This window comes from Colius striatus, chromosome 1 (genome assembly GCF_028858725.1).
Source record: "Colius striatus isolate bColStr4 chromosome 1, bColStr4.1.hap1, whole genome shotgun sequence".
Classification (NCBI taxonomy): domain Eukaryota; kingdom Metazoa; phylum Chordata; class Aves; order Coliiformes; family Coliidae; genus Colius; species Colius striatus.
The window spans coordinates 65,178,394-65,205,299 of record NC_084759.1 but is presented as its reverse complement, the minus strand read 5'-3'; the positions used below and the strand labels follow the sequence as shown (position 1 = coordinate 65,205,299).

General features: G+C 42.5%; 1 protein-coding gene across 7 annotated transcripts in view; it reads left to right on the top strand.

The window, feature by feature from the left end:
* MAP4K4 (mitogen-activated protein kinase kinase kinase kinase 4) overlaps positions 1 to 26,906 on the top strand; it is a 170,435-nt gene that overhangs the window by 68,196 nt on the left and 75,333 nt on the right. For all 7 annotated transcript variants that reach the window (XM_061997561.1, XM_061997525.1, XM_061997534.1 and 4 more), the window contains exon 3: positions 12,435 to 12,491. In XM_061997561.1, coding sequence (XP_061853545.1) covers positions 12,435 to 12,491 — 57 coding nt within the window. The remainder of the gene's footprint in view (positions 1 to 12,434; positions 12,492 to 26,906) is intronic.

Here is a 26,906-nt window from a genome sequence, read left to right as displayed (position 1 = left end):
TTGGAGACTAAGTTAATAGAATTGTTCAGGTTGGAAAATATCTTTAAGGTCATCGAGTCCAACCATTAACCCAGGACTACTACTATGTCTGCCACTAAACCATGTCCCTCAGCACCTCACCTGCATGTCTTAAATACCTCCAGGAATGGTGACTCCCACCATCTCCCTGGGCAGCCTGTTCCAATGCTTAACCACCCTTTTGGTGAAGAAATTTTTTCCTAATCTCCAATCTAAACCTCCTCTGGTGCAACTTGAACCCATTTCCTCATGTCCTATCAGTCATTACCTGGGAGAAGAGACTAACTCCAACCTAGCCACAACCTCCTTTCAGGTAGCTGTAAAGACTGATAAGATCTCCTCTGAGCCTCCTTTTCTGTAGACTAAACAACTTCAGTTCCCCCGGTTCCCTTCATAAGACTTGTTCTCCAAACTCTTAACCAGCTCTGTTGCTCGTCTCTAGACACCTAAATGTCTTTCTTGTAGTGAGGGGCCCAGAACTGAACACAGCACTCAAGTTATGGCCTCACCAGTGCTGAGTACGGGGGGACAATCACTTCCCTGGTTCTGCTGGTCACACTGTTTCTGATACAGGCCAGGATGCCATTGGCCTTCTTGATGACCTGGGCACACTGCTGGCTCATATTCAGCTGGCTGTTGATTAACATCCCCAGGTCCTTTTCCTGTGGGCAGCTTTCCAGCCACACATGCCCATTGCGTGGATTTGTTGTGGCCCAAGTGCAGGACCCATTCCCTGGCCTTGTTGAACCTCACACAATTGACCTCAGGCCATTGCTCCAGCCTGTCCAGGTCCCTCTGAAGAGCCTTCCTGCTCTCAAGTAGTTCAGTATTCCTGCTCAACTTGGTGTTGTCTGCAAACTTACTGAGAGTGTCCTCAATACCCTTGTCCAGATCACTTGATAAAGGTATTGAACAGAACGGGCTCCAACATTGAGCCCTGGGGAACACCACTGATGACTGACTGCCAACTGAATTTAATCCATTCCCCACCATTCTCTGGGCCTGGCTATTGAGCCAGTTTTCCACTCAATGAAAAGTATGTCCATTGAAGCCACTAACAGCCATTTTCTGCAGGAGGATACTGTGGGAAACAATGCCAAAGACTAAAGTCCAAGTAAACAACATCCACAGCCTTTCTCTCATCCACTAAGCAGTTCACTTGGTCATAGGAGATCAGGTTAGTCAAGTGGGACCTGCCTTTCATAAGCCTGCGCTGACTTGACCTGATCACCTGCTTGTCCCATCCAAATGATGGCATTCAAGGTGATCTATTCTATAACCTTTCCCAGCACTGAAGTCAGACTGACACGCTGTAGTTCCCTGGATTCTCCTTCTAGTCCTTCTTCTAGATGGACATCACATTAGCTAATCTTTTGTCCACTAGGATCTCCACAGTTAGCCAGGACTGCAGATAAATGGTTGAAAGTGGCTTGGTGAACACTTCCATCAGCTCTCTCAATACCTTTGAGTGGATCTCGCCTGGCCCCATAGACTTGTGTGTATTTAAGCAGTGTACCAGGTTGCTAACCATTTCCCCTGAGATTATAGGAGCTTCATTCTGCTCCACATCCCCATCTTCTTGCTTAGGGGACTGGGTACCTGGAGAACAACTGGTGTTACTATTAAAGACTCTGATGAAGAAGTCATTAAGTACCTCAGCCTTTTCTTCATGTTTTGTCACTGTGTTTCCCCCTTCATCCAATAAGGGATGGATTTTCTCCTTAGCCCTCCCTTTGTTGCTAATGTGTTTATAGAAACATTTTTAAATGCTCTTTTGTGGCAGTATCCAGGTTAAGTTATAGTTGGGCTTTGGTGATTCTAATTTTCTCCCTGCATAACCTCACAACACCCTTGAAGTCCTCCTGAGTTGCCTACCCCTTCTTCTAAAATTCATAAACTTTTTTTCCTCAGTTCCAGCCAAACCTCTCTGTTGAGTTAGGATAGTCTTCTTCCCCAACGACTCAGCTTTTGGCATGTGGGGATGACCTGCTCCTGTGCCTTTAAGATTTCCTTCTTGAAGAATGTCCAGCCTTCCTGGACTCCTTTGCCCTTCAGGAATGCCTCCCAAGGACTCTGCCAACTAGGCTTGTAAACAAGCCAAAGTCTGCCCTTCAGGAATCCAAGGTAGCAGTTCTGCTTATCCCTCCCCTTCTGTCTCTCAGAATCAAAACCTATCAGTTTGTGATTTTTATGCCCAAGACAGCCTACAACCGTCACGTCACTCTCAAGTCCTTCTCTGTTCAAACACCAAGTCCAGCAGGGCACCTTCACGCATTGGCTTGTTCACCAACTGTGTCAGGGGATTATCTTCCACACATTGCGGGAACCTCCTGGGCTGTTTCCTCTCTGCTGTATTTTATTTTAAGCAGACATCAGGTGAGTTTGAAGTCTCCCATGAGACCAAAGACTTGCAATTGTGAGACGTCTCCTGACTCAGAGAACATTTCGTCTGCCTCTTCATGCTTGTTGGATGGTCTAGAATGGACTTCCACTGCGATATCTTTCTTCTTGTCACCATCATTAAGCTCTAGCCAGTCAAAGCACTTTGTAACACACAGGGCTACCCCAGACCTCTCCTTCCTTTCCTTTCTCTTCTGCAGATACTACAGCTGTCTGTTGTAGCACTCAAATTATATGAGTCATCCCACCATGTTTCTGTGATGGCAACTATATAATGGTTTTCCTGCTGCGCAGTGGCTTCTGACGCTTCCTATTTGTTGCCCATACTGTGTGCATTGGTGTAGATGCACTTCATTTAGGCTATTGATCCCACCACTATTTTTGGGGGAGAAGCCCTAGTTCCTATGCGACCATTCTCAGGTGCTTCCACATGAGACAGGTATTGATCTTCTGGCTCTTCCCATGGGAAGAAATGTTACACATTGTTTTGCACCAAAAATACCTTTTGCTTAATCTGCATGTGTACCCTGAGAGCACAACAGGACAGGTGGGGACTGCCTGCAATGACAGTAACGCTGTGGACTTGCTTTACAAGTCCTCCTGAGGAACTACTTTCCCTTTTTGTTTGCCCCAACTTGGTCTGCAAAGGCCTTTAGTGTGTTATTTAAGAGTGGTGAACGTGTTTTGACTAGTTTTTGTGAGGCACTTGGTGTGCTCTTGAGTGCTCAGTGAAAGTAATAATTGGAGAACGCGCAGGCTCCTTTTCCTTAATGAGTGCTGTGCTTTTCCATGGATTAACCTGTGAGCCGAATATGTTGCATAATGGCTTTTCTGTCGTGTGGCCCTTTCACATAATAAACATGTTTGCCACAGGCTTTGGGAATGCAACTTAAGTACTACCCAGGTAGCAACCAAGAGGAAATTGTGTTCATTTTAGTCCTCATCTTGCTAGATAAATAAATAAAAGGCCCAGCAATCTCTGAGGTTCAGGTTTTGTCGTTGGCATGTCTGATACAGAAAAGGTTGTTAGTACAGGCTTGGATTTCTGAGTCAGACTCCTGTGCTGATGAAGCAGAAATAGTCTGAGGTCTGAAAATACCACCTTAATATTTGAAAATAGATTTTGTGGACACAAAGCTGTCTACAGATCAGTCGCTGGCATTGTGCCAGTTTCTCAAGGACAGGTGTTGTGTTTTTGGTTATATTTGGTTTTCCTTTTTTTTCTCTTTTTTTTCCCCCTCTAGAAACACAGATGTACTTGGCAGAGTATCAGAAAATAATAATGCTAGAAAGAGTCCTCTGGTACAAGTCTCATTTAATTAAAATACATGTAACTTTAGGCCAAATACGCATTTTGCATTTTACAAAGAAGTTTGTGCAATATTGATTGCTCATATGTACAGAGTCATGGTATAAAACACAATCCCAATTCTTTTTCAAAATGCCCCTCTTGCAGTACTCCCTCAGAATATCTAGTGCTCTAGAAGATGCATTTTAGTTTCAGCAATTGCTGCCTGGTAAATTGTGGCTTCCTAGTCTGTAATGCTGAGATATGATTAACTGAAAGGGGCACTGATAATGGCAAGAGAAAAGAGATGCCAACTCATGTCTGCACACAGAATCACAGAATATTAAGACTTGAAAAGATCATCTAGTCCAACCCCCTGCCAGATCAGGGCCACCTAGAGTAGGTCACACAGGAACTCGTCCAGGTGGGTTTTGAATGTCTCCATAGAAGGAGACTCCGCAACCCATCTGGTCAGCCTGTTGCAGTGCTCCATCACCCTCACAGTGAAGAAGTTTTTCCTTGTTGTTTCTTTGGAAACTCTTATGTTCCAATTTGTACCCTTTGCCCCTTGTCCTATCATTGGACATCATTGAGAACAGCCTGGTTCCAGCCTCCTGACACCCACCCTTTATGTATTTGTAAACATTAATAAGATCACCTCTCAGTCTTTATCTTTTCCAAGCTAAAGAGCCCCAGCTCTCTAAGGCTTTCATCATAAGGGAGATGCTCCACTCCATCATCTCTGTGACCCTGTGCTGAACTCTCTTTAGCAGCTCCCTGTCCTTGTTGAACTGAGGGGCCCAGAACTGGACACATAGGAATTAATAGGAATTAATTTAAAAGGAACTATGTCGATAGGAGTTAATTTAAAAAGCAAACAAAAAAAATGAAGCAGCCCTGGACTTTTTTTCATCCAGGATTTGTTTCTATGTCACTTTGTAGAAGTAATTGGGAGGCTCTGCTCTTTTTATACCATCTCTCTCAGCTAAGGAGGTGCCTGCGTTGCTTCGAAGCCCTCATCCACGCATGCAGGTCCCCTGGCAAATCAGTTTGGGCTGCACTTGATTTGAGGTAGAAGCAGTGTGTGGTACATCATGTCTCTTTAAAGCATGGCATTGTGTGGTTGTGATGGTGAGCTGGCACCTGGTGAACACAGGGACTTGCTATGGCTGTGCTAGCAAACTGGGCTTGCCTCTCCTTCAGTCGGTGGCCAAGGTCCATTGGAGGGTATTTGGTGATGAAAGTGACTGTTGAGATATAAAAGGAGAAGTTGTCTGTATCGGTAGACCATGTCATTTTGTATCTACAAGTACATTTTTTTATCATTCCAATCCAGCTTCTTGTCTTGATGTTCTCCATCTGGTTTGTTAATTATAGTTGCCAGAAAGAAATTGTTCTGCATAAAAGAGACCATTGCAGGGTGTCCAAAGAAGCAAATAAGTGTTGGGAGGGGCGCATTTAGTGACTGGTAAAAGCCATTAAGGTACGGTGAAGAATTGATTTGAATGAGAGTTGGACACAGCAGACTTCAGCTGTTTCTAGAGCAAGCCAAATGTTCTCTGAGACAACAAGGTCCATGTGGGAGGTATGCCTCTCCTGTGGTTTCATTCTTTTCTCTTGGTTTAGTTTGTGTGGGTTTTTTATATCTTTCAATAATGTCCCAACTAAATTAACTAGGTATGTTTAAAACCAGAAAAAAAATGCAAGCAATAATAAGGTTAGAGGTCTTTCTCTTTTTGGAGAGGACAGAGGGTGGGGACTCCATTGTAAGAGAAAATGAGTGATGGTGTGTTTTGTGAAGGTCACTAAATCTGGGCATAGCCTGGTGGTGGCTGAAAGGATAGGACAGTAACTTTGGGAATGGCTCTTGAAGAGGCTTTTTTTCTGTTTTGGGGACTCAAGCTGGTTAGCTGAAAGCGTCCCTGAAGAAGAAGCATTGAATCCGGAGCAGGAAGCTTTGGGTGGCCACCTAGAGAGCTGCAGTGCTTGATCTAGCACTCAACACTCTTTCAAAAAACTTCCTGATAGCCTGAAGTTGAGGCCTTGTGGAAAAATGCATTGCAGCCTTGCTGCTGGTGTTGCCAGACTATAGTTTCTCTAACTTTCCTGCTTGGTATTTGGAAGAGAGAATTGAGAAAGGAAATCTGTAAGCTCCACTGATAAGGGAACATTTTGTACCCTTTTAGCCAGGAAATGTGCAGTCTTGAGGGATGAATTGGACTGGGATTGGTGTAACTGGGTAATGAAGGGCCAGCCATGGTCTAAAACTGAATGACTGCTAGGCCTCTTACCCTCTCCTTCCTTTGCCAGGTTTTTTTTTTTCATCCATTCCCCAGTCAGATGTCTCAGTATCTGTGAACTGAAATGAGCACAATCATTGGGCCTGACTTAGGCAGATCTGTCAAAATGGCAGAGCTGTCTGCCATTGCAGTTTTCTTTCTATCCTCTCCTGTCAGACAAAAACATCTCCTGCTGAGATCTGTGGGGTGAGGTGGACTGTTGGGCAGAGCGCTGGGAGTTGAGATATTTCCTTACTCTGAGCTTGCCTTTGACCTGTTGTGATCCTGGGAAAGTTAGATTGTGGCTTTCTGCCATCGTTTTCCCACCACCCCTCCTTTCTACATCACCCACCCCCACCTCCTTTTTCTTTTCTTTCCTTTTTCCTATTTAGGCAATGAGCTGTTTGGGGGAAGGAAGTGCCTCTGGTAATGTACATCCAGCATCTTTTGGAGTGCGAAAGCTACCACAAAGCTAGCAATCAAAGTAAAAAATCAGTACCTAGATCTGTCGTTTTCCTTACTAGCATTTAACACCTCTTCACTATGCCCATGGGAGTATAGGACTGATGATAACTGTGTCTTTCCTACTTCTTAGAATGCAGTACTATGCATGAGTAAATTGTCATTATTATTTCTTCAATAGACAACTAGTGAGCCTGTGGATATCTAAAGCGTGATAGAGAGTATGTTGTTTTCTGTTTTGCTTTCCAGACATTTGATGTCAAGAGTTAGACAAAGGGAATAACACAGAACCCTGTCCTGTCTTTGAGTTGAACAGTAGGAGTCTTTAATAGCTTCTGGTTGGTTTAGGTTTAAAAATCATCATTTGGATTTAGAAAGATAGTTGATGTTGACCTTTTTTTCTTTTTGCGCATTTTTGCAGTGATTTGCCAGGCTTTTATACTGAGGTTGTTTGCGGATTTTTATTCTAGAAAGAGCTTCGTTGCCAGATAAACATCATCCCCTTTTTACAAGTTTATCGCCGTTGCTGGGTCTGATTATTTAGCTTACAGAATGCTCTGTCAGTAGGAACAACGTTATTTTGGCTACAAATGCAGATAGGCAGACATTTTGCTTATGAACAGTTTATATTTTATAATCTGTTTTTAACTAGGGAGGTTGCTTTCACGTTATGCCATTTTATCTGTTTACCTATCAAAAACGCATGTTCTGCCTCCTCCACAAGCATTCCTGCCATCACTTTTCACATGGTAGACCGAGTCTTTCTGAGGAGTGAGAAGAAATGTCCTGTAGAGTCCAAGTATTTGCAACGTAAAGTTGGTTAGTCTGTGACTTTCTGTGTTGACGACTAACAAGAAATGTTGATGGTAAAAATACAGTAGTAAGGTATCATTTCACAGAACTCTCACTGAATCTTAAGGGTCGGAAGGGACCTTGAAAGATCATCTAGTCCAACCCCCCTGCCAGAGCAGGACCTCCTAGAGTAGGTCGCATAGTAGTGTGTAAAACCTAATCGCAGAGTATTGCTCTGTAGCCGCTTGCTTCAGACTGGCAAGAGGTTTAGAATCACTTACAGGAGAAGGAAAATAAAAGTTAGTTTTGATATGTGGATGTTGTACAGTGCTACTAAGAGGTGAGAGCTGACCTACTGCTTCTCAGTACATTGTAGCAACTGAAATGTGAATTAGTAGATTCTTTTTTTCAACTTAGTAGTTATTCTATCCTCAACTATCAGCATAGGATACTGGGAGGTTAGAGAAGTTTTCCAAAGACTTAATTGTGTATAAAGATGATAGACCAACATTGCAAGTCATGAGTCATACATTATGCCTTTCTTTCTTAATCTGTGATACTGCCCTGTATTCTCATTTTGCTGGGGAGCAAGTTTCCAGGAACAGTCCCCCAAAAGGCACATTAATGCACAGGCTGGAAACTGTGTTAGTAGGAGAATAACATTACTGTGGAATACGTGTCTTGGATAATTAGCTGGGAGGAGGGGTAAATGAGCAGATAGGATTTCTTCTGCAGTTCATTTGCATAGTTCTTTGATAACATTAAGGCATCTTAGGGAATAAAAAGCACCACAGAAACCAGCACATAGCACCACTTGCCTTTGAACCTTTCCAAAACAAAAAATTTACAGTAATAATGTGTGCAGAGGAAGAAAGAGGCAAAAAGTAGGCGTATTATCTGACTTGGGGAGTGTGGGTAGGCTTGAAATTTATAATGTTCTGCAGATCTTGGCAGTCTACCAAGGATTCCCCTTGTCCCTTCTGCTTTTCAACATGCATAAAGCCCACTGAGATAAGAAACAAACAGCATATTGCTATTAGACATGACTGAGAATATGCTTAAGTAGTCGATTCAGTTTAAGATCCAGCTAAACACTACATTGTTGCTATGTTGCTGAGAAGAGCTGTATTTTAAACCCCTCCATATGTGAATGAACTTTGTGTCATCTGCATGAGAAGAAAGAAACAGGACAAGATTTGGGGTCAGCAGGCTCAAATCCATTGACTTTGCTCATCCCAACAGGCCGTTTAAAAATAGAACAGTGCGGTAACACTCTTAAAAATATTCTTATGTTGCTTATTTCGGAGGGTAAACAAATGCTTTAATATTAATAGATTCACGAAAAGAGGGGAAAAAAGGCAGGGAGGATGCGTAAGTAATGACAAGTAGTTTGGAAATTTTAGTTGATAAAATCTGAACAGGGTCTAAATGAAGGGAATGTGTTGGTGGGCTCTTATCCATGGGGTTGAGAGCCAGGTCAAACTGACAGTACCAATGTTTTGTTGTGACCCCCACCTCGAGTAAGGGTCTTGCTCCTGGGACAACATAGCCTTCTCTGCCTGTTGCTGCTACTATGCTGTGTCACATGTGCAGCCTCCTCAGTCCCTTGACTCTGGATACAGTCATCTTATGCTTGACAGGATACATCTAGATTGCTGTCATCTTCATTGCATATTTCATACGTGTACTGAACTTTCTGGCCAGCAGACAGTTTACCCTCTGATCTCCAGCCTCCGATATTTGATGTCTAGCAATATTTTTTAAAGCTGCTGTTTTCAGTTATCATGGCTTGCATTTTGCAATCTCTGTGGTATTTTTCAGATGCTCGGATGGTAATTGCTGACAATTTGCTGGTAGCAACAAAGCTTCAAGAACCTCTACTGTGCCCTGGGGATAGGGGAGCCCACAACTGCAGAGAGTGCTAAAGCAGGGGCATCACTCTGCAAGAAAAATACAGTGTTAGACAGTGGTGCTGCTGAGATGGTGTCTGGATGGGGCCTTGGTGGCTACCACATTTATGAAGTGCTCTGGGATTTGTATACAAATACATTTTAATCCCAGGATATAGAGTTCAGAGGATTTCTTCCATCTATGACTTCTGCAGTTCTTTTGCTGCATTTAAACATTTTGTGATTTTATTATAAATTTTAATGCAGATTTTTTTTTCTCAAACGTAAAACTGGCCATGAAAATCCAAAGAATGGTTTCTGAAATGGGAATGCTTAGCCATCTTATGTTACAAGCAAAATTTTACCAGCATGCAAATAGTTGGACAAGTTTGTTCTTGAGTGGAGCACTTAAGCAGATAACAAACCAACCAACCAAAATCTCTACTCATTTCTGTATGTTGTGCTTAAGATGTTTGCTTTTTCCCTTCCCTCTAAAAATGTTTTTAATGAAAAGGGTATGGTTTCAAAATGTCCTCTCTCATATAAATTAATGTCATGCAGCCTTCCCCATAAACACTGTAGATGGTTGGAATATGAACTCTCCATACATTATGAAAAGGGCATTTGGAGTAATTTTTAACAATGTTCTGAAATGACCAGGGATTAAATTTGGCCTGGGATACTAAGCAGCCCACACTTCCCACAGTCTGCAGTTCCCTTGCTTTCCAGTCCCTTAGGAGAGTTACGGAGACGCTTTTCTCATCCCTGCTGCAGCAACAGCACAGCGAAACACGAGCAATTGCTGAGCTGTGCTGTGGCTGTCGCGGCCCAGGTTTTCACGGGGACTAGAGGAGGCACCAGCCGTATCCTGTAAAGCTGTAGGGGAAGGGCTGGTGCACATTAGTCATCCTGAGTGGGCCAGTCTCACGGGGAGGAACGTCATCTCCAGAAAAGCTGTGAAGCTGAACCCTGGGAAATTTCAGGTTTGTCTCTGGAAATAGAAAGCCCACCAGTAGTTCAGAGATTTCAAAAGACAAATAGAGCAAACTTTCTGTAAAATATATGGCATCCCGTGAATGTCGTGCTACTTCACTTTCCCGTGTGCCAATTTTTTTGCTTGGAGTGTGTTCTGCTACCATTTCAGTCTCCCCAGCCTTTGCTGCAGAATGAATAGTGAACCATATTTTGCTGTTTTTTAAGAAGTTTCTTATTCCCCAGTATTCCTTGGTATTGTGAGCTTTTTTTACTCTGAGATGTCCTTACCTTTAGCGTATTCTCTTTTGTACCTCAAACTGTACTTCCCCATGTCCTTGGGCCTTTTAATCCCTTCCAGAGATCTGCAGAAAATAGGGGCAGAGCTGAGAGGGGGCACTTTCTCATCTTGGTGTAAAACATGCTCCCCTCCTCCCTTAGTGGGATAGTAAGTCTTGAGGAGAAGACCACAGGCTTTTGTCATTAGGCAGAGATCCAGGGTGGGAAACTGGGATTGCATCTCTCTCCTGGGCTTGCTGAAAGGCTTTGGTTCAAGAAGTTGTAAGGTCAAGGTGAGGCCACTGCACACATGTTACGACCCTAACTTTGTTTCAAAGTTTAAACCAGCTTGACACCAAACTGTAAAAGAAATGCATGCGATAAAGTCAGTTTACAGAGCCATCAGAAGCCTGAGTAATTTATTTATAGAAAACGTATGGATTGGTTAATAAGCAGCACAAAAAAGAGTTGAGAAAGAAAGCAGAGGCTGTGAATTCTGCAGCATTTCATCCTTTTTTAATGCAGAGCAATCCCTGACCATTACCTGTGGAGGAATTGTAAGGTATGAAGGGATCAAGATTTCTCCAAAGAGACTAGTGCTTCAGGGTGCTTTGGTTCTGGAACACCAGTCTGGAAATAATCTGTAGAGATTAAGAAGTTAGTCCAGGAAAAAAAAATATACTATTGGTGTCCATCAGCTGTAGTGGATGCTGTGTATAGATTTCTGCCAAAGAAACTTAGAAATCGGTGAGGAGAAAAGTAAAGATATTGTGACTGCAATGAAATGATTTGTTGTGGGTTTTTTTTTTTTTCTTTTTTAACCAGTATTTGTGATAAATGCTCTCCTCTTTCTGGAGAGCTTGCCTGATTCAGAGAAGAGATTTTGGGGTTGATACTTGGGAAAGGTGTTGGGAGACAAGCTGTTTGACTGAAAGTCTTGGGGCAGACTGCTGGGTGTTAAGTGGAGAGCTGGAAAATACCAATGCTGGGACTATTTCTAAGTGCCTGTTTAGAAAAAACATACAGAACAGCTAACTGATATGGCCCCACCTCGTGTAAAAATATGCTGGTGAGGAAAATATTTCTGTCAGAAGTCAGCTGAAGGAGTTAGAGCTCACCGCGGCTGGAGAGGCCCTGCATGCTGTCTGCCTCCCTCCCAGCTGTGCAATCTACCTCCTGCCAGTTCTGGCTCTGTGCTGACTGCAAAGCAAACCAGTTTAATTTCTTGATCTGCAATCCCCCGCCCCACCCTGCAGTTTGCTTTTCCTGTGTTAACTTTCTGCCATTTTAGTGATCTCCATCAGCTTATCATATGATCCGATGAGTGCCAGAAGGAGCTCAGTACTCCTGGGAGAAATGCGTGACAGGCTGGAGGGAGGCAGGAGAAGGAAGGGTAGGAGCTCCCTGCTGCAGGAGCTGGGATCTATTAATTCAGCTACAGCTGTACTGAGAAACCATACCCTTATGGTGGCGTAGCTGAAGGGAGACAACGTCTTGTTCTTGCCTAACTATCGTGAGACAAGCGAAGAGAAAGCTATTGTAGGTCTGATGCATCACTTGAAGAAATCTCACTTTTCGTTTTTTAACTAGTGAAGACCAAAACAAAGGGAAATGTTCTTTTGCAACCCCCTAAGCATGCTTGCATTTGCCTAGTAACATGTCACCCAGGTACCAGGCACTAGTGCATAGAAATAAAATGTGTAATACGTGGAGTTTATTCTGGCATGTTAATAAACTGTCATTACTGACTATAAGTTTTGCTAAATTAAACAGAATGGAAGCCTGTGAATGTAATCTGTCTATGCTTAATCTTGATAATCATCCTTTTAATGTGGAGAAAAAAAAAAAGGATTCTAAGATTTATATAAGAACATTTCCAAAAGAACTTTCTTTTTGTTTAGACATCTAGACTATTAGTTTTTTCATATGAAATATCAGAAGGGTCCAGTACAGCTGGGGAAAACCCAGTGACTGGAGCTCCCATGTGAATGTTTTGCTGTGAATGCTGAAGGGATGGGCAAGATGCTGGTGCTGACAGTTCTCTCTTTTCTCCAGGGTCGGCATGTCAAAACAGGTCAGCTGGCAGCCATCAAAGTCATGGACGTTACTGAGGTGAGTAGAGAAACATTCTGCTTTATTGGGAATATGAGTAAAATTTAATAATGAGAGATGACATAAGGCTTACCTCGGTTTTATGTTGAAGGGCATAGTCCTTGAATGTGAATGTTTGCTTTCTGTTTGCAGGACGTAACCTCTCAGACCCATCTTTCCTTTTACGAGATTTCTGTGCACTTGTGTGAAGGGACCTCTGGCCTTCACAAATTGCTTTGACTGGTCCCAGGACTTATGAGCACATGTAGTACGCCCTTTTCAGAAGTCTCTCGGAAGAGGGCGAAAAGAATCAGATTCCTTACTTTCCACTTTTTTTCTCTTAAATGTAGCATCTTTTTTTTACTGAGAAAGAAGATGAGGAAGCAGCTTGACATAAAGAACAGTAATTTTTCTGCTATATTTGCAGCCTACAAAGGGTATATGTTTATTCAAAGGAATAGGTCCAATAAGGTTCCAAGAAGCCTGAAAGTAGAAACATCTGCAGGAATGATATGCAGATTTCTGGCAGTATTCAGCAGTGTAAAGTAGTAGTTGTAACTGACCCAGGAGGATTTACTGTGGAGCTTTAGATGAGAAAGATGGGAAATTAACCCAGCCAAAGAAATAAAAAATATCTGACTGTATTTGAATCCTTAGATGTCTTGCAGTTTGTGGTGTTCAAAAAGCAATCAGTTTCAATTAAGTCTTCAAAACAGATCAGGAAAAGCATGGGTTTTTCCTCACTGTTGATTCCATTTGTGTTTTATAGGGTTACATCTGCAAATTAACACAACAGCTTCAGATTTAAAATCAAATGAGATCCTCCTGTGTGATATCTGCAGTGCTGAAGAGAGGTTGTGCCTCTTCAAACCAAGAGTGTTATTTTTCTGAACTCCTCAATCTTATATAGGAGAAAATTACGTTAATGTATGTGCATTGTACAGAGAAGGGGGTCTTTGGCAAGCTGATTATACCAAGCAAAACTTGTACAAAGGTGTTGCTGCCAAATGTTTTATATTTTAGTGTCTCTATAGGCACCAAGAATTAGAAACAACCTTGGACACTAGCTCCTAGGGAAGTGGCTGGGTTGTAATGAGTAAACAGACAGGAGAGGGAGCAAAACGAGAAGGCAGGGTTAAGTCAACTGATAGGACTTCAGTCATATCTCTGAATCTCCTTATGATTGATGGGCAGTGTGACTGCTGCTCTCTAACTTAAGCTATTGCATCTGCCAGGAGCTAGACATTCTTGCTTTGTAAGAAGGCCTGATAAAAATCAATTTTCAACTGGAGATTTTCAAAGGCTGCCTTCATGAGGGGGCAGTACTCTTTCGCTGCAGTTAAAAAGCAGACAAACCAGGGAAGAGTGAAGGTGCGTTGACACACAGTGAATGTTCTTTGCACAGCAAACATTTCCATTTGTGTAGCAGTTTTACACGGGGCAGCATCCTGGATTGTGCACAACAAAGGCTTCTTCCATAAGACTGGCTGTACTTGCACACTCCCTCTGTTTTTAGTAGTGTATATTAATCAGAAACATTTGTAATGGAGAGGTTACACAGCAAAACAGTCAGAAAATGCTGTCTGTAGTATGGCTGAGCTCATATTGCAGGAAATGGCTTGTGTTTTGAAACTTTCTGTAATTGTTGGCTGATTTGGAGAAGCTAGTTGTATATTGGCACTGTCTTTTCTCTCAGAAGCTCATACTTTTTTAGGAGATGAAGTACAGTCAGAAAGAGTAGTTTGGAGATGTTAGCCCCATGCAGCTTGAAAATGTTCAGTTTCAACCACTGGAAGTCATGGGGTTTTGCCTTAATGAGCCTCCAGGGGTTAAAGACATAGTGTAAATTCTTCCAAGTCGTGCTAAGCCAGCTCCAATTTTTGACACCAGGCATGGATGATACTGTTGCTACCACTAGACATGGGTGATAACATTGCGTGTGCCATTTTCTCAGTGACAGATGTGGCTGTAGGATATTTCCATCCACTCATGCTCACTGGTTCCTTGCCTATTTCCCAACACTTGTGCCTACACAATTGTCCCAGGGCCAGATGGTGACCTGGATCAGTGAACAGGCCCGGCTTCCAGATTAAATATACCCTCACTCCTCTCTTTCTCCCAGTTATTTATAACCTGGATCAGTTCATTGATCTAGTTTAGCACATGACATTACAAATGGTTGTGCTGTCGCTATGAAGAAGTTTGTATGAGACTGGAAAAGAGCCACCGACAACCATGGCAGAGAAGGAGCAATAGCCCAGATTGATGTTGCTGCCAGAAATGGTTGTATCTTCAAGCCATGGCTTCAGTTCCTCAAAAGATGGTTTTATGAACACCTCCTTTTGCTGGTGAACCGTGCAGCTCCATCCTGATTTTAGCTCACCACAGCTTATGGAGACAGTTGAAGGGAGAGAACATGGGTACAGAGTGGGCAGTAGCTGCCACCTTTAGCACTGTCCTGAAAGAAATGCTGAAGGACCTACAGCCTCAAGTTTACTTAGTCTGCCTTCTTCAAAGAGCTACAGTTAGATGAATTCCTCTTATAGGCTAATGGTAACACTGTGTCCATGCTCATAGGGAAATAATTTTAAGTGTAAACTTCTACTAAACTGAAACAGCCTATTTATTTATTTGTTTGTTTGTTTGTTTATCTATCTATTGCTGAAGCTCTGGGTGATTTGTGCCTCTGTGCATGTTTTACTGGCAATGTTAGGCCTTTCTGCTTAAATACAAGCATTGCCGTGGAGGATATCTGATTGTTTTGTCTGAGCTGTGCTGAGAACAGACACAAGACTTTCTTAGGGGATACCTCTGATCCAGTGCTTGCTTTGCCAAACACTGAACAAATTACAAAGCCTAATGTGTTGGCATGCTCCATGGGCACACCCTAAGCTTTCCATTTCTAAGGTCTCAGTTCTGTAGTTCACATGTTGCTCAGAATCAGTGAGCTTACACCAGTTCTGAACAGTAAAGCTTTGATCACCTTAAGAGGAGGAGTATCAAGTCAGAGTGAAGGCTTTCCTTACAAGATTTTGGTTGGCATAAAGGAAATGAGGTAGTATAATCTTTGACTAGAGATATTGGAAGAAACATTACAGCTCTTTCTGTGGAAATGCTCTTCATCCTCCTCAGCTTTTCTTGCCGTTTTCTCTTCAGATTTTAATTTTGAAAAAAAATGGTGGTAAGGTTGAGAAAAGAGGAGATGAGCTGAAGATATCAGCTTGATCTTTGAATATATTTTGACTAGTTAGTACTGCTGCCTGAAATGTTGAGGGGGGTGTTGATGTGCATAAAATTTTCCTATCTCTTACACTTTCCTCTAAACAAATTAAGAAAAGACTTAGACTGTGTAGATCTTTATAGATCTTTAGGTCAACAGCACTAAAGAAAGCACTAAAGAATCTGTAAGATCCAAAGATCCTACTAAATGGTGCATGTATAGGACCTATTTTCACTTTGAGAGCAAGGCTAGAGCTCATGTAGGGTGAAAGAATTACACTGTAGCATAGAACAAACAAAACTTAAAACCCACCAGTCTTCATGGATGAATACTATTCTGTGGTTGGAATGAGCCCAATGATTGTAAAAGGGGAACAATGTGAACTATCAGTGCTTTATGCTAACATTTAAAAATCATTTTCCAAAATGTACATCTGTAGGATGAATCTCAGGCTGCACATACGTTGTGAGGGGAGGCATTATTTGAGAGATTCCTGTATTCTGTCTTTAATCTTTTCATTGCAGAGTCTCTGTTCCTTTTGGGGCATTGTTTTGAAGAAGACAATGTCCAGACCATCTTGATTCCTTCTACTCACTGGCCCTGCTGTTAGGTTTCTGTGAGCTTCTCGCCTTGTGCTGGGGTGCAGCACTGTAGCGTGCTAAGTGAGCTGTGACTGATGTTATCAAATATAACACAAGTAGGCTGTAAGATTTGGCAGTCGCTGTTTAGTTAGAAAAATCCATTTTCTTGTGGAGCAAATAACATTTAAAACCTTAGCAAAGCTTAGTTGGCGCATCTGCCTTCACCTAAGCTGTTAACTTGCATTACACTCTAAACAGGTGGCTTGACTCTGCCTGAGTCTTTTGGAGACTTTCTTTGCAGCTGCGCAATTGTTTCCGGTGTCACTCATGTGTTTCTCTTCCAGCCATGCTTTTTACTTTGAGAGATTTAGTAACTGATTTTGAGAGAAAAACACAATCACTTCATTTCTGCTTGTTATAACCCCTGACGCTGCTGCTGCTTCCTCCTACCTCTTCCCACACACACTCTTGGCATCCCTTGGGAAAGTTTTCCGCATGCCTTTTTAATAGCAGCATTTCTCAGCTCTTGTGCCCAGTGTTTCATGACTTGTCCAGTCTAGTCTGTGTAAAATTATGCTAAGTAAACAACTGGATACTGTATCCTGCTGATTTATGAAAGAAGCTGGATTGCTTCTAGTGCTTGCCTTTCTTGCTTTTTCTTTACGTGCTCTGCAGAAAAATTACCAACCCCAAACCAAAACCTCCAGGCCTGCAGAGAAATGTGGCACACCTCCCGTACCTAGACAGGAAAGGTTACCCCAATTATTCATTACCATCTTTCTGATTCTGCTGGTAGGATTTTTTTCTGTTGCAGTAAGCAAGTGACTTTTATTCTTGTGAGTCTATATTTTATAGCCTACATGGTGTTATAAACTGAGATCATGTGGATGATCTATCTATTGTCTGGATGTAAGACACCCCAAAAGCAGTCTGCAGAAAGACTGTAGATAAACAAAAATGTGTATGTGTATTCCCAATACATGCAGGCAGACCAAATAAGAGGCAAAGAAAAAGTGCCAAAGTTTGCCTTGACTTTACGTATGGATTTTGTAGGGTTTTTTTTTTCCCCCTCCATTAAAACCCAGAGACAGTCCATGGATTTTGATCTGATTGGAGGGCAAAAAAATTAAAAAGTTGACACAAGACTGGGGAATGGAGATCTTCACGACACTATAGAACAGAACTGGGTCAAACCAGTCTGGAGAAACTGAATGTGGGCTGGCCTTTTAGTGTGGAGACATGAATGCACTGCCTTATCTGGTTTTACCTGGCTTACTGTGGCTGCCTGATAAGTACTTATATACCAGTCCATAGCTGTACTTCCTGCAAAGCTAGCCAAAGCAAACCTGAAGCCAGTAGGGTTACCAAAAGCCTTTGCCATGTCCCTTTCTCTTTGTATGAATGGATCAAGGACCTAACAATCCAAATTATGTCCATGGGGAGCACCAGTACTCTGCCTGTTCGTCCCTCAAATGTGAGGTTGCTTGCTCTAGTCTGTGTTAAATATTGTAGTCTTTGGTTAAGCAGTTATCTGGCAAAGCAAATAATCGTTCTGTGAAAAAGGAATAAAAAATAAAGGTATTTACGATGTGGACCATCCTGCTGTCCAGTGTCTCCTGAAGCTGATTAAACTCTGATCTCTTCCAGTGATTAGGTCACAAAGAACGAAGAAAGAAAATAACCCGAGGCTGCTGAGAACTTTCTATTACAGTTCAGAGGAAAACAGAGCTGGACTGAGTGGTCTCTTGAGCTGTAACATCTGTTTTGGGAAGAGGTCAAAAAGAGCTACATTAGTCTTGCAGCCAGTGGGGCAGCTTTTTTGAGCTGCAGAGCATTTGTACAGTTGACTGTTTCCCTCTGATCCCACACCTATCTCTGCTGCATGCCCTTGCCCAGCAGTTTTTCTTGCTGCGAGGCCCTGGTTCGGATTGGGCAGAGATGGTCTTGTCCATCTTCAAGGTGAGGGCTGTGCATAGAGCTTTGCCGGGGGGAAGGAGTCACAGTGTCTGACTTGTCCTTGGGTGGCAGAGCAGTTGTTTGGCCTGACAGCTTATAGTCCTAACAGAGTATAGTGTTTAACTGTGGAGAACCTTTTGTCCTTACAGTCATACAAAGAGCAGTGACTTTATCAGCAAGGCAAATACATCTAACACCTGGCTTGAGTCAGATCTGCAAATTTTGGATGTGATCCAAGAAAATTTCCTGGAGCAGTGCTGTGACCAGTTAGGATAAAGGGCAAACTTTCTTCATCTGAGTCCTGAGGTAGTTAGCAAGAGAGGATGTCAGATTTGATGGCTGCATAGGGAGCTGCACATGCAGTTTGAGGTCAGGTCAGAAAGCTGTGACTGTTATCAAGTGGCTTGAGAAATGATACACAACATGGATTGATTGAAGAGAAACGGTATTAAGCATGAAGGCTGTGTTGCTGTGTCCCAGCAAAGAACAACTTACACTGATAACTGTGTGGTTTGGAGAAAATTTGGCAATGAGGAGTGCTGGTTTCTTTATGTGCTTTTTTTTCAACATATGTTTTCTTCTTAGTGCAAGACTTCCACCTGAGTGGAAGCCTGTTTGCATGCACAGCCTATTGTCAATTGTCCTTCTGAGTATACCACTGTATGTATTTTAGCATGCTTCTTTTGGAATCTAACCGTTCAAGACTAGAAGAAACAGATGTTTTCATTTTGCCATGAAGGTCCTTGAGGGCACCATTGCTACCTCACCAGCATCCGTTACCTATCAACAGCAAAAGGGCTTTGGCTGTGAGAGTTTCGTGGCGCTAATTTAGTCATAGTCCTGTAGCATGGCTCTTCAGCTGAGGCCAGGATCTGGCTTCATCCTTAAGGTTGATCTTGGATCACTGTGTTATGGAAGCACAAAGAAAGCTGTGTTGACTCTTCCTTCTCTTTGTCTCTGTGCTTAATGCTACATCTGATGTGCAAAGCTTTTGTCCTGTCTAGCAAAAATGTTTTGCCACTGCTGTGTAAATTTTAATGTAGTTTAGATTGCACAAACTGAATTTATGGCCACATAAAGGGAACTTTGCTATAGCTTAGAGTGTGGAAGAATCTTCTTTTTTTAAGGATGTGGCTATAAAATGTTGCCTACCTGACTGTAAGAGAAGCAGATAACACTCTGTTGTAGCACAAGAGATGGTGCTTGGGATGTATTTCTCAGCTGTGGCACTGAGATCTGTTATTGCTCATCACTATGTGACAGCACATGTTTAGTACTGGAACATAATGGAAAGTAGAAGGCTGTATAGGCTACAGCTGACCTCCGTTGGTGAATGGGCAGGATTGCGTATTAAGAAGATTTCTCTTCAAGTCTTGAGCTCTTTGGACAAGTCTGGACATTTTCTTAAAAAATTTATTTCCTTTGACCTAGTGGTGCAACTGTGCTGACACAGAAGGAAAGGAATAGTCATCTAGGTGAGGTACTGATGTCTGTTACCATTGTTGTAATGCTTAGGACAAGTGCTTGAATTCCAGGTTTTTGAGCACTGTTTAGCAGTCTGAATGGGCAATATTCATGCATTTAACTGTAAAGCTGTGCGCGTTTTCCTTCAGTCTTGGTACTTGCAGTCATCTGGAGGCCTTCTGTTAGCATTGACAAGGAAGTCACTAATTACAGTGTGACTTCATATGTATATGAATTACTGCTAGCATCTATCTGTGTTATGGAAATCTGGACCCTAATACTACCAGGTGAAGGCTCAATGTGGGTATGCAGATGCTTTCAAAGTCGAGACACAATTGTGATATTTAACTTATCTGTCATACCTGCACTGATAGGGATTTGAGCAATAATAGCCTGCACTAGTTGTAGTGAATGGAGCATTTCTTCTGAGCTGAGGGGAGCATTTGCAGGTGGCTGTATCATGGGTATTTCACCACTGCTTTCCCAAGGGCTGAGCTTTGTTTGTTTGAGCTATCTGAGGAGATTTGAGTTCTGATGGGAAACAGAAATGTTTTGTGTGCAGATAATAGCAAAAAAGTATGGGGCTGCATTTTGTATAATTTCTGTCAGACACACACAGCACGGCTCAATTTACCCTTGGTGAATCAGGCATATTGTGTACTGAAGAAAAACAATGAGACCCTGTCAATACAATATTAGAGCATGTGTGCTCTTGCCAGTTTGGGCAGAGCAAAACCAAAACCAATGAGGATTGTGACACAGCATTGTGCTTTCATTTTAGCAAGTATCTAGGCTGAACCGGGGTCTGTGGTGTATTCCTCCTGCCTGAATAGGCAAGCAAGAGATTCTAGGTCTAGTATGTGTTGCTGTCTTTCAGAAGTGTTCTTTAAAAACTGGCTTAGGATCAAAGACAGGAGAATTAATTTTCTGTTTATGTTAATGGGGATATATCTGCTTGAAATGTAATCTTTCTTGACTGTATTTAATTGTAGTTTCATAAACTGCACCTGCCTGTGGGCTCCTCTTGTTTTTTTGCTGCAACATTCCATATTTTTATCTTGACTTCCTAAGGAAATGAGGCTTCTTGGGGATAATGCATGTGTCCTGCCTTCTTTTCCACCAAATGCCTTTTGGATCTGCTGGCCAACTTTGGCCAAGTTTAACGAGGAGGAGAAATTCCAAAGATACGGAGTCCTGACAAGTTATGCAAAAACTGGCAGGCTGTGTGGAGAAGGGAAAGGCTGAAATTTATAGCCTCTGCTTTGGGAATGGTAGGCAGACCTTAGCCACTGTCCATTATCAGTCAGCTGGCCACTGTTTTGCAGTAAATCAGAAGGGGGAATTAGGTTACTTTTTTCTTTTTTTGTTAAGAAAAAGTTTTGATGTTTGACTTCCAAGTGTGTTTGACTTCCAAGTGTGTGCTGCAGCTTTAGGAATGTGTAGGGGGTAGCACATGCAAACTACTTTTAAGCATTTAAAAATCTCTCTCTGGTTCTTTCTTTAGTTTATGGATCCACAAATAGTATTGTACATTTGAGATTTTTGTGTGTGATCTCTCTCCTCCTCTTTCTTGTTCTTAATATGAACATATGTATATATAAATGTAAAATAGCAATGTTGTTCTCTAACTTCTGAGACAAAAATGTTTGCTCTATGTCCCTTGATGGTGCTCCTTTTGCAAGGCACAGTTTGAGTGATTGTGAAGGGAGTTGTTGGCAAAAATACAGTCTTAAAGCCCAGCTTCTAAATCTAGAGATTATGGCAGCAAGCACTAATACTGAAGGACCTGGGAATTCATTGGACTTGTAGCCATGATGAACTCTTCCCTTGAGCCTAACAGGAAGGCATTCTTTGCCTTGTGTGCCCTCTCCCTTAAATGTGCAATGAAAAGCACACAGCTGAGCATAAGTGTTAAAAGGGCCTTGAAGATGCTGTGCAAACTAGTTCAGTTGATCATTGCAGGAGAAGATGCCATTTGTCTCCTGAGCCTAGAAGCATCTTGTGCCCTTTCCAAGAAGGAGCCTATGTACATTCTTCTTGATAGGTTTAATCCAAAAGAGATTAAAGCCCACTGAGTGTGCTTTGTGTAGCCTTCTGGCAGAGAACATTTTCTACTGCTAAGTAAAAGTGCAAAGGTGTTGTCATTAAATTGACAAGATTGGTGCTTCGTAATAAGCACACAGTATAGTTTTGCTCTCCTGTCTTTGCCATCTCTCTTAGTAAGACACTGCTTCAAGCATGATTAGACAGATGAAGTCTGGTCAAGGAGGCATCTTTTTGTACTGAGCATTCCCTGTTGGTTTTTTTTTTCATTCTGGGCTTTATCTTTCAAATGTTTTGATCTGAAAGGTATGTCTATGACAAACGAGCAGTTTAGCAGCAGAAGCAGCTACTGTTCCTGTATGGAGAAACACATTGGTGGTATGTTTTGCCTCTCATCCACCAGGTAAAACGTGTAGTTCCTTTACCCAGCAGCACATTGCTGGTACAAAAGGCAAATGAGAGTTCAGGAACCTGTTCTCTGCAGGATATTGGGGGCCTTTGCAAATGTCCCTCTCTGCCTAGTGGAGGGATCACTTCCATAAATGAACTTTCAGTTTTTATGTGATGGTGTATGAGTTGTTTCTGCAGTGTTTTGCCAGAGCAGGTATATTTTCCACTAGAACTTCTTCTTCCTGAACTGAATTTCAGTGTTTGATTCTAAAGCTTGTAAGAAGTAAGTGGAAATCCTAGTGTAAATGCAGCAGCCCACTTGAGACAACTGTTACTGGCCTGGCAAAACACCTTTACTCTGTGTGTGAGAAGAGTGTGTCCACGATTCCTGAAAACATTGTTCTTCTGTGGATTTTTTTACCAAATGGAAATGAAATTGGGCAAAGAGACTGCAAGCAGCAGAGAGAGTGAGCATCCCCGTGGCTGTCTGCTCGGCTCCCCCTGGGCTAACCTGTCCTCCCCGCCAGGGCTGCAGGCTGCCAGGCAGCCGTGACTCACTGCTGTGGAAACAGTGAGGCAAAGGCAGCACCATTAGGGAGGGTTTTATTTGTCTTTTGCATATTTTAACCTCAGCAGCCTTTTCCCTAGTGTTTATTGGTGCTTCCTCTCTTTGAGCCCTTGAGACAAACCTGTTTTTATAAAGGAATTAGTTGGTTTTCACTCTGAATTTTCTTTTTGTTTCTCTTGCTACCCCTTTGTAACAGTTTGTTTAAATGTAAAGCTTTGAGATAGCTACAAAATTACAGAAATGCACTGATTTATAGATCAGATTGGGCTGCAACAAAAAAGTCTCCACTCCAGTTTGAGTCCCCTGAGAGTGACGGTTCCTATTTCAGAGTTGCTGCTGCTCCTCCATTCTGGTTAAAAGTTTGGGAAATGTACCTAGTCTAGGCTTGATTTGCAACACAAATTGTTAGAGTTTACAACATTCTTGGAAAAATGGAGAGATCAGCATGCAAATGCAAACTCATTCTCTTTCCTTTGCCTACAAATGTAAACAAACAAACATGCATGTAAATTTAGGAGAGGCTTTCTCTCACTGGCAGGAAAGAAAGGAGAACAGTTACATTTTCTATTTGTAAATGTTCAGATGGCATCCTGTTGTGACAGCATGGTTTCCTCCATATAGGTGTCTATGGGGTTTCCCTGTTTCTGTTTACTTCTCCCTCAAGATGGTTTTACAGTACAGCAAAGCCAACTTGATATCTATCTGCTACTGCAAGGGAAGCCCTGCCTCTCTTTCTCAGCTCCCTTTGTACCAGCATCTATTTAGTCCTGTCCTTCAGAGAGTTACGCTGACAAAGAAGTATTTTCTTCATTTAAATTTTTAATACAGATTAGCTTTCTATTGTTTTCTCTCCAGCAGAAGCTGGACAGGAAGTGGGTGAGAGGGGCCAGGGAATGGGAGAGGCATTGGCTGGGAGCTGGCCCGCAGCAGCAGCATGTCCTCAGGGTCACAGCCATGAAGCCTCCTGGGGAACTGCACCCCCCACGACCATCCCTTTGCAGTGTGAACTCAGGAGGAAAGCTATCTGTGATGCTTTTCCCACAGCGTGGCCGCATCTTCCTCTGCCGCCTGTGACAGCTGCTGAGGGACTGTTTGTAGTGCTCCACACCTGGATTTAGGAACAAAGAACAGAGTGTAAAGGTCTTCTGCAGGATTCCCCACCCTCTGATTCTTTCCACCGCACAACAGGCTATTATTAGCATGTTTGCTTGCCTCAGAAATTACTTCACTTTCTGGTTTGGACCATTTCCACAACATTTATTGTCATTCTGAATTCCAATGTTCAGGATAATGTCAGAGCAAAGGATCACTGCGTGGCAACCTCATTTCCAATGCTGAAGCCAAAAAGCCTGTGCTGAGGATACATGATGCCAACTGCCTCAGATTTGGTGACCCATGACAGACTGGCTTAGATACACCACGTTTTTGACCATACTTCTAATTTACAGGCAAAGAACCTTGTTAATCCTGAGTTTAATGGTGCTTTGGTAAGTGAATGGCTAAAGAAAACAACCCTTTAGTGGACTAATCCAGGTGGCCAAAGTAGATCTACCTCTGAAAGACATTTGTTTGCTTTAAGTGAAGTTTATAATCAAAAGCCCAGCCTGCTCCTACTGTATATACTTGTGTGATGCCACTGCTAATTCACTGATACCACTCTTTCTTCCTCCAGATATTAGTTAGGTATGGCATAAGCCAGCAGTTTCTTTGGTAATAAAGTAGTCTTAAGGAGTATAAGGTGTTAGAGTAGACTTTACTATGGGTAAATAACTCTTAGTTTGACATTGTTGCATATAAAGTTTATATACCTAGTTCTGTAATAGGTGGCTTTCATACACCTGACTGGTAAAGCAGAAGAATGGAAGAAACTTTGGGGAGGATGTTGTAGTTTCATAGCAAGGACCTGCCACAGTAGCATCCCTGAGGCATTACTGGTTCTGGAAGGGGATGAAGGCTGGCTGGCAGTTAATAGGAATTTTTCTTAGAAGAAACATCTTCATTTTCTTCAACTAGTCTTCTCAATAATGCATGGGATGAGTATAGTTGTTGAAAGTTAAGTATTTAGGAATTGTATATTCAGTGGACAGCAGAGATCGTGCCTATTGCTAAGGCACAATACAGATCAAAAATTTGAATTTCAGTGTTTGAAATTGGGGAGAAAAAACCCATTTCATATACAAATTTCCACGTTTGTTTTTCTGAGTCTTAATTAAGAACCTCTCTTGATGGATTGAGACCTGTTTGGATTAAGGGTCTAATCCATGATTGTTCACAAAATACCCATATTCATCAGCCTTTGGCAGAAAAATGGCTACTTAGAGTGTGGATAAACAGCTGCAAATGCTCTGCTTAGCGTGGCTCCACGAGCTATTATGTGCTCCTGGAGACACAGCCATCTTGACCTGGCCTGGCTGATGAGCAGTGATCACTTTGTGCTAAGATTTGGATAATTTTTTCCTTCTGATAGCACTCAAAATGAGCAGTTGTGACTGCTGTGCTTTTGGCCATCACTAGAGGGCTTCAGAGTGAGAAACCGGCTTGCCTTGCAGATGTCAAGAGCCAGAAGCTGCTTCTGAAACCTGCCACACAGCAACACAGAGACCTTTGAGTTATGCTGGTTGGATCTTACTGGTGTTCAGCGGGTTTCTTTTTTTTGCATCTTTTGTTCAGATAACTTGTTTCATCATTATTTCTTTTTTCCTTTTTAACTTTCTTTTTTAATCATCTTTACAAGAGGAATGGTAAAACAAGGCCTTACCCACCCTTCCAGATATGAGGCAAGTAGGGCCCTAGTGGGTAGCTAACAGCAGATAAAGGCTTTTGTGATGTCCTGTGCTTCCCCAAAGCAAAGGGGCCTGAACAGGCAGGTTGCCGGTGTGTGTGGGCATGTGCCTGCTCTCCAGGCCAGTGTCACAGTGTCGACGATGGGGAGAGGTGGCCAAAACCGGGTTATGACATTTGCATGACTGTATGTGTTATGGCGCTGGGGGAAAAGTGTCTACTCATGAACAAAAAGCGTGAGGGAATAAGGGCTGTATTGTGTGAAAAGCAACCTTAGCTGGATGTCTTACTTTTGAAGAGGTTTGCCAACAAGTTGGAGAGCTGCCCTCAGCCAAGCCTGCTTTCAGGGAGGAAGTTTTATAGGTCGTGAAAAGCAGCAATGTCTTTTTCTTCCACCGTGCCTTGCCTTTCTATGCAGCAGCACACATGCACTGCCGTCATCCCTTGTGCTTTGGATCAGTGGCTCAGCGTTAGCCCAGGGAGAATTGTGAGTGCCTCCGATTTCTCTCCGTGATGTGGGAACACTGGAGCACATAATGACTGTGATTCAAAGACAAATGCTAGCTCTTTGCTACTGATCACTTTGACAGAAACACCCAGATGCTCAGAGACTACAGATGGAGCTGGTTTGGGAAGTTGTTGCTGGTTGTGGGGTTTTTTTTGTGGGGGCTTTTTTTGCATGTGTGTTTTTTTAGGTTATTTATTTATTTATTTTTTAAAAGCACACACAACCTTAGAACTCCCTTTTAAAATTTATTACATTTTATTTATAATAGCTTCCCTGTTTTCCTATTCTGCACCCCTAGTCTCTTGCTTTTTAATTCATGCCAGCCAGAGCATAGCTAAAAGCTTTTCTTAGTGAAACGTCATTTGTTAGTAAACTGGCAAAGACAAGCTTAACCAATTTAACCAGCAATTTCTGTGAGGTTTTCCTTTTTGACTGGGCTTTGGGATTTCTTCATGTGCCCTTTAAGGTACGAGGCTGCAGGAAACCGCAAGAGAAGAGCCTCCAGCCGTGACAGGCTTTGTTCAGATGCCTGTAGTCTGGCAGAAGCTGACCTACACAACACATGGTTTTTCACTTAGCTGCCTCTCTCTGGCCATTGGAGAGGTCTGATTTGCTCTGCGTGTGTGATTTCTTGCTTCTGTGCTGCTTGGTAATGGTTCTAAACCAACTAGCAGATCCTTGTCCTGATGGTTGAGCTGGAGCTGGTAGGGTTGCTGCAGTCTGTCCCTTTGTGTATGGCTTCATTGTCACACAGCTCTGCTCTGACTAAATTTGATGCCCTAAATGATATTCTCCTGAATTTTGGAGCTCTGCAAACAACCAAAGTTTCCTCCTTCGGATGCAAATGCTGCACATCGCCCCTCACTCCCCTTGGCTGGGCTTAATTGCTCTTTGTTTTGTTTCAAATCAGTGCAGTTAATTGCAG